The 17044-nt window shown below is 47.2% G+C and overlaps 1 protein-coding gene across 1 annotated transcript; it reads right to left on the minus strand.

Annotated features, from left to right (window-relative positions):
* Nucleotides 1-3461: 3461 nt before the first annotated feature.
* LOC133042479 (glycosyl-phosphatidylinositol-anchored molecule-like protein) lies at nucleotides 3462-11362 on the minus strand. The gene is made up of 3 exons (XM_061123083.1): nucleotides 11305-11362; nucleotides 10606-10713; nucleotides 3462-3760 (listed from the first exon to the last, which is right to left on the minus strand). Exons 1-3 carry the CDS (start codon nucleotides 11360-11362, stop codon nucleotides 3462-3464), a joined length of 465 nt encoding a protein of 154 aa, XP_060979066.1.
* Between the last annotated feature and the right edge of the window lie 5682 nt (nucleotides 11363-17044).

A 17044-nucleotide genomic window follows, 5' to 3' on the forward strand; every position in this document is an offset into this window, starting at 1 on the left:
AAATGTCTTTTACAAAAGGGCAATTCACACTGAGTTTTCAGAGCGTTCATCTGCAGATTCTTAAAAATAACCAGCTCAAGGTAATCAATCCCCATGCCAAGGAGACATGTTTGAGTGACAAATTTGGCTCCCCTTCAGTGTGCTTTGCGTGGGGGTATGGCAAACTGCTTTGGAGGCCAGTATGGCTGCTTCCACCACAAAACCAACCCTCCCTACCCCCCATCCCACCCTACATCCCAGTAGTTCCCCTTCCAGATACACAAGTAGAAGAAAGAAAAGCATGTGACCTCATGAAAACTTGACAAGCATTTCATTCTCAGTTGAGAAGTGATTTTCCAGCTGGGGCTTGCTTAGTCACCACAGAAGATTCCAGAATAAGCAAGGCTGATCCTTGTGGCAGGAGGGAAAGGCACTCATGAATCAGCAGCCCTCCACTGGGGGAGCAGTGAACCCCAATCACAGGGAGCCAGATGAGCACTAGGGGCCCTGGTGTTTCAGAATGGTCCAGACCAGGCACTGACCTTATTAGGGGAAACACACTGAAACCAATGTAGGCTTCATTCAGCTTCCTTGACCTTCCCTGAGTTCTTAAGGGCAAATTCAAACAGTTGCTAATCAGAGAAGGGAGGGAATACAGAAACAGGGGGAGCAGTCAAGTTGTGGTACAAACTTGTGGTAGGGTCCTTGTTCCTACTCAAGGAACATGCATAACAATACCTTTGAGTCCTTCTGCAGAATCGGGGCACCCATCCAAGGGGAGGATGATATTTCAAGCTGAGCACAAGATTTCCAGGAGCATTGCCCTGTTACCTCACCACCAACCAATCAGAAGAAAGTCACAGATGCTGCAGCCCTCACCCCACATTTGCTGCCTTTTCTGGGCCTGGTGATGACCATCCTGTTTGACCTGTTTGGCCTCTGTTCTGTTTAATCTCTGGCAGGGTCCAACAGTTTCAGGTTAAACTGCTTTTATTACAAGGGTGAATGCTGGTTTCACATACAGAATGCCTTGACTTAGATCAGATAGAGATTTCTGCTGTGCTAGGCAGGACTATGCCCACCGGAGCAGGAAGTAGTTACAGAAGATAGAGACCTCCACCCCAATTCCCAAGAAGCATCATGAGTATGGAGTCTTTCGGTGGGGGAGGGTGGGTCATTAGGTGAAACACTGACTGAAACTGCCCACCCTGGACAGGCACCATAGTAACCATCTGCATGAGCTATTTTGTCACCGGAAGTCTTGGCAGGGAACACAGATCTAATAAGCCAGCACCAACCCAAAGAGTTTGGGAAAGGTCAAATGAAGATGCCATGTGTCCTACCCCCTCCCAGAATCCTTCTCATTGGCATCCATCTTTGTTGAGCAATATGTGTACCACCAGGAAGGACCCTGAGTCAGAACAGTCAGAATGATTGACCAAAGACAACCCAGAAACTAATCTGATCACCATAAAACCTGGGACTGTGAGCCATATAGCAGAGTAGCTCTCCTGGAGTCCCTTACCCACCTGCTCCCCATCCAGGCAATCTCCCAATAAAGTCTCTTGCTTTGTCAGCACCTATGTCTCCTCAGAGAGTCCACTGCTCAGTGTTAGATAAAGAGCCTACTTTTGAGCCCTGGAAAAGGTCCCCATTTCTGTAAGAGCCCTAGTCCAGGAGGAGGACAGGGTGTACTAACAGCCCCCCAGGAAGTGATCCCCATCTAGGAAGGCAGGAAGGGCCTGTCGACACTGAAGCAGTGGTCAGGGAGTGGTCAGGGTGTGGCAGTGTGGCAGCAGAGACAACACAGATACCCTTTGGCAACCTCATCCTGGTGGTCACCACTCCATCTGCCTTTGAGAAGGTTTCAACAAAGGTGACCATTGCACTCTTCTAGGTATTCACCTGGCTTTGATATGAAGCTTAGAATTCAGTGCAGCAAGAGGCTCAAAGTACTAAGTAAGAAATGTGCTTCTCTCATCCCTCCCCTCCTGCCCCTTTACCCTGCCCCATGAGGCATTTGATGCCAGTGCCTCCCCTAGCTGGAGAATAGCTTCTTAAGAACCACGAGACTGTGGAGCAGGACAGCAGCCCCCTGGACCTCTGTCCCTACTGAAAAGGAGCAGGACTATGTGGTCCTTGCCCCACCCCCCATCCCCCACCATGTCCTCTACCTGCCTTTTGTCTGTGGAAAACCTTAGTAAAATAATTAAGTTTAATCAGAGAAGTGACAAATGCTGAAACAAAAGAAAATAATATTTAAAGAGACTAAATAACAATAATGCAGTCATGAAGCATAGTCAAGGACATTTAGTTCTTTCTAAAAGGCTATAGATAATATTCTAGCCATATCCTGTGAACTGTACAAAACTAGGTACATACCAAAACACCAGGTAGAGAAGTAAACTACATGATGACCAGACTGTACCCAGGACACGATCTGCCATGATTCTGAGACTTGATAGCAAAGAAATGGGAACAAGCGGACCCAGGAAATGAAGATTAACTGTTCCTAAAACAATCAAGATGATGCTGGTCAGACCACTGATGACCAATCTGAAGTTGACTTTAGAGATGACTATGCTTTTTCTGCATGTAAGACCCTCCTCTCAGTCTGTCCTTAAAAGCTCTTACCCGCTGCATGTGGGTGTGGGGGGTGGGAATCAGCCTTTGGATAGATGTCTGCCAACCTCCTCCACTGAGCTGCTGGCATCTGAAATAAAGCAAACTTTCCTTTCCACCGACCTGGCTTGTTTATCGGCTTTTGAGCAGCGAGCAGCCAGACTGACACACATACTTTCTCAAAAACACTACCACTTCAAGTCTGTCAACAGCTGGCCTTAGGGCCCTCACCCTCCTAAGTAGGCAGCATCTGGAGAAACGTTCTGTCACTCTTAGGAAGCCAGGCGCCACCGTGGGAGACGGCTCGAGTCCTGCAGAAGGTGTCTGACGGCACCACGCAGGGCGATGCACAGTCTCCATGGCAGCTCTGCCTGTCCTCATTCCACTGCATCGCCAAGCACACTCTGGACTTGCGCCGTCCCCACCTGAACACTGGGAGCGTGCAGGCTCGGGTGCCTCAGGGGCATGTGGTCTGAGCGAACCTGGGGCCACTCTTTAGGTGGGCATGTAGACTAAGCCCTGTGACGCTTTTGCTGTTAAAATACTCCGCCTCTGCTTCCTAAAGTGGCAAGAGGTTGTTGACTATGTGTGAAGTGACACCTACTGAGGGGAAGAAAGATCAAACATTAAAACCACAAAGAAATCTCTGAGTCCACAGTACCTGAACGAGTCTGGTGTTTATTTCTCTCTTGCAACAGGTGCTAAATGGGGAACTCATCAACCAGGGGCTCTAGAGGTCAGGGAGAGTAATAGTAAAGGACACAAGAGAGTGTGTTCTTGTGAGTGTGGCTGACAGGAGAGTAAAGGACAGCTAACTTGTGAGAGATGGGGAGATGATCAGCCCCTCCCAAGGGGGCTTCTCAGGTCAGCGTGTTCCTGACTAGAATGGAGACGATGCTCAGGAACAAAGCTGATTGCACCAATTGTGCATTATCTTCTATATCCTCTTCAAGTGTTAAATCTCCTGTGAAGTCCCTCTCCAGATTACTAGGTCCTGCTAAATTGCACATGTTCGCACCACAACAACTAACAAAATAGAAACTGTTACTTCTATGACTTGACTTTCTTCTGGGGGCTTCCGGAGGCTCTTCGGATCTATACATAAATGTGCAGTTAAATGTACAGTTCTTGTAAACGAGTATTTCCCGAGGACTCAAACCTAAAAAGAAACAGAAATGAAAATCACAGATTTCATGCGTTAAACATCCAAATATCAAAGCACAGCTATGTTAACTAGCTCCATCCCTAAATATTGTTGTTGTTGTGTCATGCAGTCATATCTGACTCTTTTCGACCCCATGAAGGCAGCATGCCAGGCTTCCCTGTCCTTCATTATCTCCTGAAGTTCACTCAAACACAAGTCCACTGACTGATGATGCCATTCAACCAACTCATCCTGTGTATCCCCTTTCTCCTCCTGCCTTCAATCTTTCCAAGCTTCAGGATCTTTTCCAATGAAATCGGTTCTTTGCATCAGGGGGCCAAAGTACTGGAGCTTCAGCTTCAGGGTCAGTCTACCAGTGACTATTCAGGGTTGATTTCCTTCAGGACTGACTGGTTTGATCTCCTTGCCATCCAAGGGACTCTCAAGATCTTCTGCACCACCACAGTTCAAAAGCATCAATTCTTTTGTGCTCAGCGATCTTTATGGTCCAGCTCCCACTGGACTACGTGACTACTGGAAAAACCATAGCCTTGACTAGAAGGACTTTTGTCAGCAAAGTGATGTCTCTGCTTTTTAACATGCTGTTTTACGTGTGTTTTTTCCCAAGGAGCAAGCATCTTTTAATTTCATGGCTGCAGTCACCATTCTCAGCGATTTTGGATCCCAAGAAAATAAAATCTGTCACTGTTTCCATATCCCCCATATCTATTTGCAATGAAGTGATGGGACGCAGGCCATAATCTTCATTTTTGAATGTTGAGTTCTATGCCAGCCTTTTCTCTCTTCTCTTTCACCTTCATCAAGACTCCTTAGTTCCTCTTCACTTCCTGCCATTAGCTGGTCCCATCTGCATATCTGAGGCTGCTGCTATTTCTCCTGGCAACGTTGATTCCAGTTTGTGATTCATGCAGCCTGGCAGTTTACAGGATGTAATCTTTCAAGAAATTAAATAAGCAGGGTGACAATATACAGCCATGATGTACTCCTTTCCCAGTTTTGAACCAGTTCACTATTACGTCTGGTTCTACTGCTGCTTCTTGACCAGCATACAGGTTTCTCAGGAGGCAGGTAAAGTGGTCTGGTATTCCCATCTCTTTAAGAATTTTCCACAGTTTGCTGTGATCCACACAGTCAACGGCTTTGGTGTAGTCAGTAAAGCAGATGTAGATGGTTTTCTGAAACTCTCTTGCTTTTTCAATGATCCAACAGATGTTGGCAATTTGATCTCTGGTTCCTCTGCCTTTTCTAAATACACCATGTATATCTGGAAGTTCTGGGCTCCTGTAATGTTGAAGCCTAGCTTGAAGGATTTTCAGCATCAACCTGCTAGCATGTGAAATGATTGAAATTGTGCAGCAATTTGAACATTCTTTGGTGTTGCCCTTCTTTGGGACTGGAGTGAAAACTGACCTTTTCTAGTCCTGTGGCCACTGCTGAGTTTTCTAAATTTGCTGGCATATTGAGTGTAGCATGTCAACAGCATCATCTTTCAGGATCTGAAATAGCTCAGCTGGAATTCCATCACTTCCACTAGCTTTGCTCGTAGTAATGGTTGCAAAGGCCCACGTGATCACACTCTTGGATGTCTGTCTCTAAGTAAGTGACCATGCCATTGTGGTTATCCGGCTAATTAAGACTTTTTTTGTATCATTCTTCTGTGTATTCTTGATGCCTCTTCTTTGTCTCTTCTGCTTCTGTTAGATCCTTGCCATTTCTGTCCTTTATTGAGCCCATCTTTGCCTGCAATGTTCCCTTGGCATCTCTAGTTTTCTTGAGGAGATCCCTAGTCTCTCCCATTCTATTGTTTTCCTCTATTTCTTTGCATTGTTCACTTAAGAAGGCTTTCTTATCTCTCTTTGCTATTCTCTGGAACTCTGCATTCAGATGGATCCATCTTTCCCTTTCTCCTGTGTCTTTCACTTCTCTTCTCTGTTATTTGTAAGGCCTCCTCAGACAACCATTTTGCCGTCTTGCATTTGTTTTTCTTGGGGATCGTTTTGGTCACCACCACCTGTACAATGCTATGAACCTCCGACCACAGTTCTTCAGGGGACTCAGTCTTTCAGATCTAATCCCTTGAATCTATTTGTCACTTCCACTGTACGAAGCATTTTATTTAGCTCACACCAGAATGGCCTGGTGGTTTCTCCTAGTTTCTACAATTTCAGTCTGAATTCTCCAATAAGGAATTCATGATCTGAGCCACAGTCAGCTCTGGGTCTTGTTTTTACTGATGGTATAGAGCTTCTCCAAGTTTCCTTCCTGGTGGCTCAGATAGTAAAGCGTCCGCCTGCAATGTGGGAGACCCGGGTTCAATCCCTGAGTCAGGAAGATCCCATGGAGAAGGAAATGGCAACCCACTCCAGTACTCTTGCCTAGAAAATTCCACGGATGGAGGAGCCTGGTGAGCTACAGTCCATGGGGACGCAAAGAGTTGGACACGACTGAGCGACTTCACATTCTCCAAGTGTGCCTGCAAAGAATATAATCAATCTGATTTTGGGATTGATCATCTGGTGATGTCCATGTGTGGACTCACCTCTTGTGTTGTTGAAAGAGGGTGTTTGCTATGACCAGTGCATTCTTTTGACAAAACACTGTTAGCCTTTGCCCTGCTTCGTTTTGTACTCCAAGGCCAAAGTTGTCTGTAACTCCACATATCTCCTGACTTCTTACTTTTGCATTCCATTCCCCATGATGAAAAGGACATCGTTTTTTGTGTGTTAGTTCTAGAAGGTCCTGTGGGGCTTCCCAGATGGCACTAGTGGTCAAGAACCTGCCTGCCAATGCAGGCGATGTAAGAGATGTGAGTTTGATCCCTGGGTCGGGAAGATCCCCTAGAGGAGGCTCCGGCAACCCATTCCAGTATTCCTGCCTCAAGAATCCCATGAACAGAGGAGCCTGGCAGACTACAGTCTGCAGAATTGCAGAGAGTCAGACACAACTGAAGCAACTAGCACGCACACATGTCAGAAGGTCTTGTAGGTTTTCATAAAACCGTTCCACTTCAGCTTCTTTGGCATTGGTGGCTGGGACATAGACTTGGATTACTGTGATGTTGAATGGTTTGTCTTGGAAACAAACCAAGTTCATTCTGTCACTTTTCAGACTGCCCCCAAGTACTGCATTTCGGACTCTTTTGTTGACTATTAGGGCTACTCCATTTCTTCTAAGGGATTCTTGCCCACGGGAGTAGATATAACAGTCATCTGAATTAAATTCTCCCTTTCCCGTCCATTTTAGTTCACTGATTCCTAATATGTCAGTGTTCACTCTTGCCATCTCCTGTTGGACAACATCCAACTTACCTTGATCCATGGACCTAACCTTCCAGGTTCCTATGCAATAGTGTTCTTTACAGCATCAGACTTTCACCACCAAACATCTACAACTGAGGGTTGTTTTTGCTTTGGCTCAGCCTCTTCATTCTTTCTGGAGATATTTCTCTGCTCTTCCCAGTAGGATATTGGATACTACCCTAGGCAGTTCATCTTTCAGTATCATATCTTTGCCTTTCCATACTCTTCATGGGGTTCTCAAGGCAAGAATGGTCAAGTGGTCTGCCATTCCATTCTCCAGTGGACCATGTTTTTATCAGAACTCTCCACCATGACCCATCGCCTTGGGTGGCCCTGCACTGCATGGCTCATAGTTTCATTGAGATACACAAGGCTGTGATCCATGTGATCTTTTTGATTAGTTTTCTGTGATTATGGTTTTCATTCTGTCTGGCCTCTGATAGATGGGGATGAGAGGCTTGTGCAAGCTTCCTGATGAGAAGGACTGGCTGTGGGGAAAACCTGGTCTTGCTCTGGTGGGCAGAGCCTTGCTCAGTAAATCTTTAATCCGATTTTCTGCTGATGGGTGGGGTGGTGCACCCTCACTGTAGTTTGGCCTAAGGCAGCCCAGTCCTGGAGTCTGTAGTGTCTATGATAGGCTGCAGGCTCTATGGCCAGGCTAATGGTGATCTCCTCCAAGAGGATTTATGCCAACAGGCTACACCTCTCAGGACTGCTGCGGCCTGTGCCCCCGACCCCACAGCAGGCCACTGTCAACCCACGCCTCTGCCAGAGACTCAAACATTCACAGGCAAGTCTGCCTTGTTCTCTTGTGGGGTCACAGCTCCTTTCACATGAGTCCTGGTGCGCACAAAATTTTATTTGTTCAGTGCAGTTGCTCAGTCATGTTCGACTCTTTGCAACCCCATGGACTGCAGCATGCCACGCTTCCCTGTCCATCACCACCTCCCGGAGTTTACTCAAACTCATGTCCATTGAGTCGGTGATGCTATCCAACCATCTCATTCTTTGTCGTACCCTTCTCCTGCCATCTTCAATATTTCACAGTATCAGGGTCTTTTCCAATGAGTTGGTTCTTCACATCAGGTGGCCAAAGTACTGGAGTTTCAGCTTCAGCATCAGTCCGTCCAATGAATATTCAGGACTGATTTCTTTTAGGATGGACTGGTTGGATCTCCTTGCAGTCCAAGGGACTTTCAAGAGTCTTCTCCAACACCCAAACTCAAAAGTATCCATTCCTCTGCGCTCAACTTTCTTTATAGTCCATACATGACTCATCTCCATACATGACTACTGGAAAAACCATAGCTTTGACTAGATGGACCTTTGTTGGTAAAGTAATGTCTCTCCTTGTTAATATGATGTCTAGGTTGGTCACAGCTTTTCTTCCAAGGAGCAAGTGTCTTTTATTTCATGGCTGCAGTCACCATCTGCAGTGATGTTGGAGCCCCCCTAAATAAAGTCTCTCACTGATTCCATTGTTTCCCTGTCTATTTGCCATGAAGTGATGGGACCGGATGCCATGGTCTTAGTCTTCTGAATGTTGAGTTTTAAGCCAGCTTTTTCACTCTCCTCTTTCACTTTCATCAAGAGGCTCTTTAGTTCTTCTTCACCTTCTGCCGTAAGGCTGTGTCTTCTGGGTATCTGAGGTTATTGATATTTCTCCCGGCAGTGTTGTTTCCAGCTTGTGCTTCATCCAGCCCAGCGTTTCTCATGATGTACTCTGCATATAAGTTAAATAAGCAGAGTGATAATACACAGCCTTGACATACTCCTTTCCTGATTTGGAACCAGTCTGTTGTTCCATGTCCAGTTCTAACTGTTGCTTCTTGACCTGCATACAGATTTCTCAAGAGGCAGGTCAGGTAGTCTGGTATTCCCATCTCTTTAAGAATTTTACACAGTTTGCTATGATCCACACAGTCAAAGGCTTTGGCATAGTCAAGAAAGCAGAAGTAGATATTTTTCTGAACTCTTTATTTGTTAATGATCCAACAGATGTTGGCAATTTGATCCCTTGTTCCTCTTTATTTATCACAAGGCCTTAAATCTTTTTGAAAAATGTTTACGTATAACATAGTTTTGGCCACATCCGGTCTTAGATGCAGCATGTGGGAGCTTTCCTTGCAGCACCCAGGCTTCTCTCTCAGTGTGGCCCATGGGCTCCAGAGCATGAGGGCTCAGTAGTTGTAGAAGATGCCCTTAATTGCCCTGCCACCTGTGGGATCTCAGTTCCCCATGAGAGAGTCATTTCCTAGGCAGTTTGATAAGAAGTCTAGGGGTCCCCAAGGACAGAGGGGTCTGGAATTCTCAAGGAGGAAGAAAGGACAAACTTTTTTTTGTTGTTCCTCTACATTCCTTAGGATTATATAACAATAAAGTATCATGCTTCAGGACAGTCTCTGGATTAAACCTTCTGGCTAATCCTGTTATCTTAAAATGTGAATTATGGGAGTAGGTCTGGTGAGGTCTTTACTACCTCCAGACATTCTTTTGATTCATTGGAGAGTATATAACTCCACTGCTAACACTAGCAAGGGGGTACTCTTTCTGTCCCCTTCTGATGCCTATGTCAGAAGCTTTCTCTGTCTCCTTTATACTTTAATAAGCCTTTATTACACAAAAGCTCTGAGCGATCAAGCCTCGTCTCTGGCCCCGGATTGAATTCTTCTCATCCGGAGGCCAAGAATCTCGGCTTCTTTTCATGGTTCAGCTACAACCTTTCACCAAACCAGGAACTGAACCCATGTCCCCTGCACTGAAGGAGAGATTCTCAACACCAGAACACCAGGGAAGTCCCCAGTGCCTAAACTTCTTGAGTAAGCAAGAATATTCAAGTCCACTAGAATTCTCATTACTCCATGAACGCCTTCACCTAGGGATGATTTTCCATCTACACTGCCAACTTATCTAGGCATCTGGCAGCCCTAAGTAATTTTACAGTCCCTTGTCAGGAAGCTATACAAAGGAGTCGCTCTGTTCATTATCTGTCGTAAGGAATCTAGGGACCCAGAAATGAATGGAGACCAGGAAATACGCTTTTGCTGATGTCCCAAAGATCACACAGACCCTCAACCAGAAAGCCCCTATAGTATGGCCTTCAGCTGATGGACCTCTACATCAGCCCCTTCTGTGGTAAGCAGTTTCCTGAGGGACCTAAGGTGCATCCATGTTTTAGGCCTGCTTTGTTGGAAAACCTTGTCAGAGGACCATGCTCCTGTGGGAAACAAGGAACTGCCTAAGCTGCACTGGGGAATCTACCTACTTGACCAGGGATGGCCAGGGAGCGGAGGCCTTGAGTGGCAGCAGTTCTTCCAGCCCTGGAGACACAGCAGGACACCTGAGGACAAAAGGGCCCACGTGGCAGGCTATGTGTCTCTGCAAGAGGCTATTACTGCCTGCCCTTTCCTGGGGCTGAGCCTCGTCCTGGAAACATCTTCTCAGGATCGGAACAGAGAGAGCAAAGTGTGGCCCTGTCCCCTGAAACTGCCTAGGTGGGGTGACTTGTTTATTGGAGTAAGAAGGTAATCTGGTACTTACGCATGGAGACAGTAAAACAGCGCCTAATATGATAAGGGCATATTCTAAGATGTGGACAATCGAATGTGTTTTTCACCAAACACTCATAGCACTGTACGTTATAGGTCCCTGGAATAAACAGAGAAGAGTCAGACTCCTCCTTCGTTGGCACTCACCGCATCTGCCCACAGCCGGCCCCTTCCCTCAGCCTCAAGGATTCCCTGAAGATGCACAGCTCAGGCCACAGTGGGCTCTGAGCCGGGGCAGCATGAGCTTCCTGGACTCCAGGATGCCAGGAACACCCAGGAGCTTTCTCCTTCTCAGAGACAGGCTCTCAGGAAAGGTCCCGGTGTCTCAGGGGTGTGAGCCTCTGCTTTGTGGAGGGACCCACCTTTTCATGCAGAGCCTGTAGTCATGAGGGGCCACAGGCTCCCTGAGTTCCCTGCACCCACCATGCCTGCCTGTTCCAGTGAGGAAGGGCCACAGCCAGAGACTCCCCCGGGCCCACTCTGCGGCCCCTGAGTCCACTGGTCCTTAGAGGAGCCTTCCTCCACCCTGACCCTCCCCCTGCTCCCGGACACCCTGTGCTCACCAACTGCACAATTGCTAAGATGGAGATCTCAGCTGGCTAAGATGGCAAAAATTCCATTCAGACCCTTAAAATGACCCCAATTAAGTCAGGTCTCGTCCTCGTCAAGAAACAGAAGCACTGATACTCACAGGGCTCAACGAAGCCCAGTGGCCATCCCATGAAGAGGAGGAAGGCAAAGAGGAGCATCATCCCTGTGGGGGCTTGAACCTGTAGGTGAGGGAAGCCAGGGCACAAGTCAGCAAGTGTGTGGCTCTTATAGCCACGTCTGGTGTCTCATCTGAATAGCACGAGTCCTGGCCACCCTTCCCACCTTCCGGCACCTCTGGCTCTCGGCTGAGCATGGCTCTGGGCAGTGACGGGCTTGCAGCCCTTTCCCACACACAGTGGCTTCGCCCCGCTCAAGCCTTCATGCTAGATGAAAACATGCTCCTGTTCTCCGTCAGGCAGAGCACGAGGCTCAGATGGTCTGTGGCTGTCTCCACGTGACCCTCACACTCCGCATGGACCCCCTGATCTCCCTGAGGTGTCCCGACCTCAAGGCTGACCTGTGTGAAGAGCTGGAACATGCTCCATTCGGTAATTCTGACTTGTATGAGCTCCGAGAAAAATGCAGAGGGCAGTGACAAGAGTGCAGGAACTAGTGGAGAAGCAGCCAGGAGCCCAGTGCCTGTGCTAGGAAGCGTGGACCACATGCCATCATGTCTCGCGGGGACTGGGCATCACATGGCCCCACATTCCTAAGGGGGAGGCCCTGCGGCTCGTCACCCGACCCACACACCAGCACTTGCTGGAGGGAAAGCCCCCCAGCACCAGGCAGTGCCCACATCTGAAACATTTCCTTGTGGGGACTCATCAGCACCCTTGAAGCTGCCAATGTCTAGGGTCCTTCCAGAAATTCCCTCCCCGCCCCCAGGGGCCCCGTCTCCCTTCTCAACCGGGGCATTTGCCCTTTGTGCTCAGGGGCTCCTGTCTGAGGGACATGCCTCGCCTGCTGCTGCCTGTCACCCTGAGGAGACCCAGGGTGGGGGGCAGCCCCTGACAGGTACCTGCCTCGGGACCAGCTGAGGCCCAGGATGGGGGCTGACTGTGCATCAGCCAGCCACACCCCTCGGGTGGGGACCATCAGTGTCCTGACCCTCGGCCCCTGGCTCTCGTCACGTGTCCTCTCTCAGGGATGGCTGGGCCTCAACCTGCTTATGGCCAAAGGTCCTCCCACTCGAGGTGAACTCGGGCCGAAGCACCGGGTGCAGGGGACCAAGACCGAGGAGGGGGTCAGAGCCAGCGTCCTGCAGGGGCTGCTGCTCTGCCCAGCCAGTCAGCCTCCCACGTGGTACCACCCTCTCCATGTCCAGACCCCTTCCCACCTGGTGCTGTCTGCTCTTCTTACATCTGTCCCTTCCCTCAGGCCACCTGTACTCCCACTGCCAGTCTCGAGAGCAGCTCAGACCCAGAACCACCCCAAGTGCTCCCGAAGAGCAGCCTCAGATAGAGAAACCGAGGAGACTGTCCTATCCACCATCTCATCAGGACAGCGAGGGAGAGAACAAGATGGTGGAGGAGTAGGTGGCCGTGGAGTATGTCTCTCTCCACGGATACATCAGGAATACACCCTTAGACACAGAAATGCCCTTTAGACACAGAAATGCGTCCAGAACACCAGCTGAGAGCAGACAGGAGCGCCCGACCAGTGGAACAGAATATACAAAGCCATGGAAAACTCAGTAGGACAAAGGAACTAGAGGGATAAACAGGACTAAGAGCAGGACTGGACCAGCCCTCAGCCAGTGGGGAAACTGAAGCAGGGGTCTGATCCCAACACTGGGGAAATGTCTGAGCAGCAACATTTAAGGTTGAGAGTGTAACAGCTGATATGTGGCCGCCGAAATGGAATGAGAACCAGACAGTCCTTTCCACAGCCATATATACTCCTGACACGGACACAGGTCCCCTGGAAGGCACGTCGGCTGGGAGCTGGAGCTTAGGGATTGTGGAGCAACCCCAGGGCGAGGGCTACTGTTGACTGTGCAAGACACAGCGAGGGGATGTGAGGGGAGAGATTGTGGTGGGAAATGCCTGTGGAAGAAAGCCAGGCAGCCATGGAAGCAAGGCAATACTGCTGAGTCACATGTAGCGGATGAAGCCATCACCATAGCCTCTCTCTCTCCACGCACCAGCACGGGCAGCTGAACAATAGAGAGACTGGCCCATCAAATGCCTGACGCACTGAACCACAGAGTAGGACCCCACCCAGGTTGTCTCTCTACGTGCCTAATCTGCCGATCTACAGAGTAGGACCCCTGCCACGCGGGCCCTTCTATGTGCCTGATGCACCAAACAACAGAGATGGACCCCAGACAAGGGAGCCCTCTAAGTGCCTGAATGGGCAGAGCTACGGACAAAGACTGGCCAAAGAGGCCTTCTGATTACCAGCTACAAGAGGCTTGGGAAAAAAAAAAAACTCTGATAAGGCCATAACTGCTGCAGCAGAGGCAGTCCATGTCCCTGCACACTTGGCGCTTCCAGGGTCATTGCACGCCACGCAGGTGTGCCATCTTCACGGTTAACTGTCATTGGGGCAGAGCTGCCGCAGGCACAAAAAGTCTTGCGTCTACGCACACAGGGGCACTGCGGTAGTGTTCAACTCTTTGCCATCCTGTAGACTGTGGCCTGCCAGGCTTCTCCGTCAGGGAAGAGGGTTCTCTGGGCAAGAATACTGGAGCGTATGGACTAATACTGCTTGCCATACCCTTCCAGGGCACTATATTTTCTGCTGCCCTAGCCGCCAACTCCCCTGAGTACCTGGTGCTGCCAGAAGCCCTGTGACCCAAGCAGTTGCACCACCTCCACACCTGGACCTCACAGGGGCAAACCCAAGTCCTCCAGGGCAGCCTCAGGAGCAAACCCCAATGGACAACCAACATGCAGAGGTGGAAATAAAACCACAATTGAAACCCAGGGGCAGTGTGGCAAAGGAAGAAGACCCAAAACCTTCCCACCAGCGTTACAAGCTGCAGATTAAACCCACAGGACCAACAAGGCAGACTCTGTGTCTATGGTATGTATAAAAGGACACTGAGAGCTCCCACAAGAGAAAACGCACTAGTTCTGCTAGCTATGGACATTGAAGAGAACAACACACAGGAGTAGGACCAGGTTAGAATATGAGATGCCCCCACAGCAGGTCCAGAGACCAGCGAAGTGTTGGAGGGCATCCTAGGGAGGTGAGGTGGACTGTGACTCCCAGTGAGGGACAGGACTCTGACAGCAGAGACTCAAGAAAAACATTTATTATTTTTATGTTTTGACTTCTTCTGTAGATTCTTTTAGGGCTTCCCTGGGGTCTCAGACAATAAAGTGTCTGCCTGTAGTGTGGGAGATCTGGATTCGATCCCTGGGTTGGGCAGATCCCTTGGAGAAAGAAATGGCAACCCACTCCAGTATTCTTGCCTGGAAAATTCCATAGACTGAGGAGCCTGGTAGGCTACAGCCCATGGGATTGAAAAGAGTTGGACACGTCTGAGCGAGATTCTTTTGGATTTTTCTTTTTTCTTTGCCTCCCCCCTCTCCACTGTAGTTGTCGATTTTTTTGGCACTACAAAATCTAATTAACCTCTTGAGCTTTTTTTCTACTCAGTCACATTTTTTTTATAGTTGTTCTAAACCTCTCCCTCTACACTTGGCTTTTGCAGTTCTGTGGAGTTTTCCTTTTTTCTCTTTTTTTAATTTTACTTTTTTAAGCCTGTTTTTTTTTCCATTTATTCCTTTCCTTTTCCTACTGTTCTTTTCCCCTTGCACTTCATCTTTAATGTATATAAATATTTTTCATCTACCTCTATTTAACCTTGCACAGCTATTCTTTCTTTCTTTCCTTCCCTCTCAACATATTGTTAGCTCTATTTCCATTGCTTTATTCCCCACTTGGTACCTTGGTTTAGTTTTGTTTTCCACTATGTGCTATAGTTAGTTTTGTTCTCAACTGGTAAGTAAAATTTTTCATTTCCTTTGTTAGCTGGGTCAGTCTACTGTACATTATTCTTGTTGCACTATTTTTACTTTGCTCATGGGTGTATATGTATATATTTCATTATTTTAATCCTTATTTGCTGATTTTGTAACTGCCAATCCCCATCTGTCTGGGCTTCATCTTTGGTTTCTTGTTTTGGGATATTTGTTTTAATCTCACTGAATGCCATAACAAACCACTTGGGAATTTTTGTTCCTGACCAGAGATCAAGCCCTGAGCCTTTGAAGTGGGAGCATTGACTCCAAGACCCTAGACTACCAGAGAACTAACCCTAGGGAGTATCAAATAGTGAGAAGTCACACAAAGGAAACCACTTGAATACAAGACCCAGCATCACCCAACCACCAGTAGCACCCTGAACAGGACGTCTCATCTAAACAACAAACAAAAGAAAAATACAAACCCAACCATCAGCACACAGGATTACCACCTCACTCAGCCTTGCCCATCAGAGGAAAATGAAAGAAACACTCAGCACAAATCTCACGCTAATAAAAGCTTACACAAACCACTTGACCAACCTTCAGAGCGCAGAAGACAAAAGGAAGAAAGAATTCAACCTTGAAGCCTGGGAGAAGGAGACCTCCAACAAAATAAGTTAAAAAAAAAAAATGAAAAGGCAGAGAAATACTACATAAATGAAAGAACAAACTAGAAACACAGAAGTCCAAATAAATGAAGAAGAAACAGGCAAACTACCTGAAAAAGAACACCAAATAATGACAGTAAAGATCAAAAACCTTGAAGACACAATGGAGAAAATGCAAGATTCGAACAACAAAGACCTAGAAGAATTAAAGAATAGACATATACAGACAAACAACACAATTACTGAAATTAAAAATACTCTAGAAGGAATCAAGAGCAGAATATCTGAAGCAGAACAAATTCGTGAGCTGGAAGATAAAAAGGTGGAAATAACTCCTGACGAGCAGAATAAAGTAAAAGAAGGAAAACAACTGAGGACAGTCTCAGAGACCTCTGAAACAGTATCCAACTCACCAGCATTCAAATTATAGGGGTCCCATAAGAAGAAGAGAAAAAGAAAGTATGACAAAAGTTTGGAAGAGATTATAGTTGAAAATTTTCCCAACAAGGAAAACGAAATAGTCAATCAAGTCCAAGAGGCACAGAGTCCCATACAGGATAAACCCAAGGAGAAACAGGCCACGACACATCCTAATCAAACTAACAAAGACTAAACACAAACAAAGAATAGTAAATGCAGCAAGGGAGAAGCAACAAGTAACATACAAGGGAAACCCCATATGCTTAACAGCTGATCTTTCAGCAGAAACTCTGCAGGCCAGAAGGGAAGGGCAGGATCTACTTAAAGTACTGAAAGGAAAAAAATCTACAACCAAGATTACTAAACCCAGCAAGGATCTCATTTCTTAACAGAATTCAGTACCACCAAACCAGCTTTACAACACATGTTAAAGGGACTTATATAGCCAAGAAATGCAAGAGAAGAAAGAAGACCTACAAAGCCCCAAACAATTAAGGAAATGGCAATAGGAACACATATATCAATAATTACTTTAAATGTAAATGGACTAAAAGATACAGACTGGCTGAATGGGTACAAAAACAAAACCCACATATATGCGGTCTACAACAAACCCACTTCAGACCTAAAGACACATATAGACTGAAAGTGAGAGGATGGAAAACTATATTCCATGCAAATGGGATGCAAAAAAACCTGGAGTAGCAATCCTCATATCAGACAAAATAGACCTTAAAATAAAGAAGATTACAAGAGATAAGGAAGGACACTACATAATGATCAAGGGCTGAATCCAAGAGGAAGACATAACAATTGTAAATATCTATGCACTCAC

Source organism: Dama dama, chromosome 21 (genome assembly GCF_033118175.1).
Source record: "Dama dama isolate Ldn47 chromosome 21, ASM3311817v1, whole genome shotgun sequence".
Taxonomy (NCBI): domain Eukaryota; kingdom Metazoa; phylum Chordata; class Mammalia; order Artiodactyla; family Cervidae; genus Dama; species Dama dama.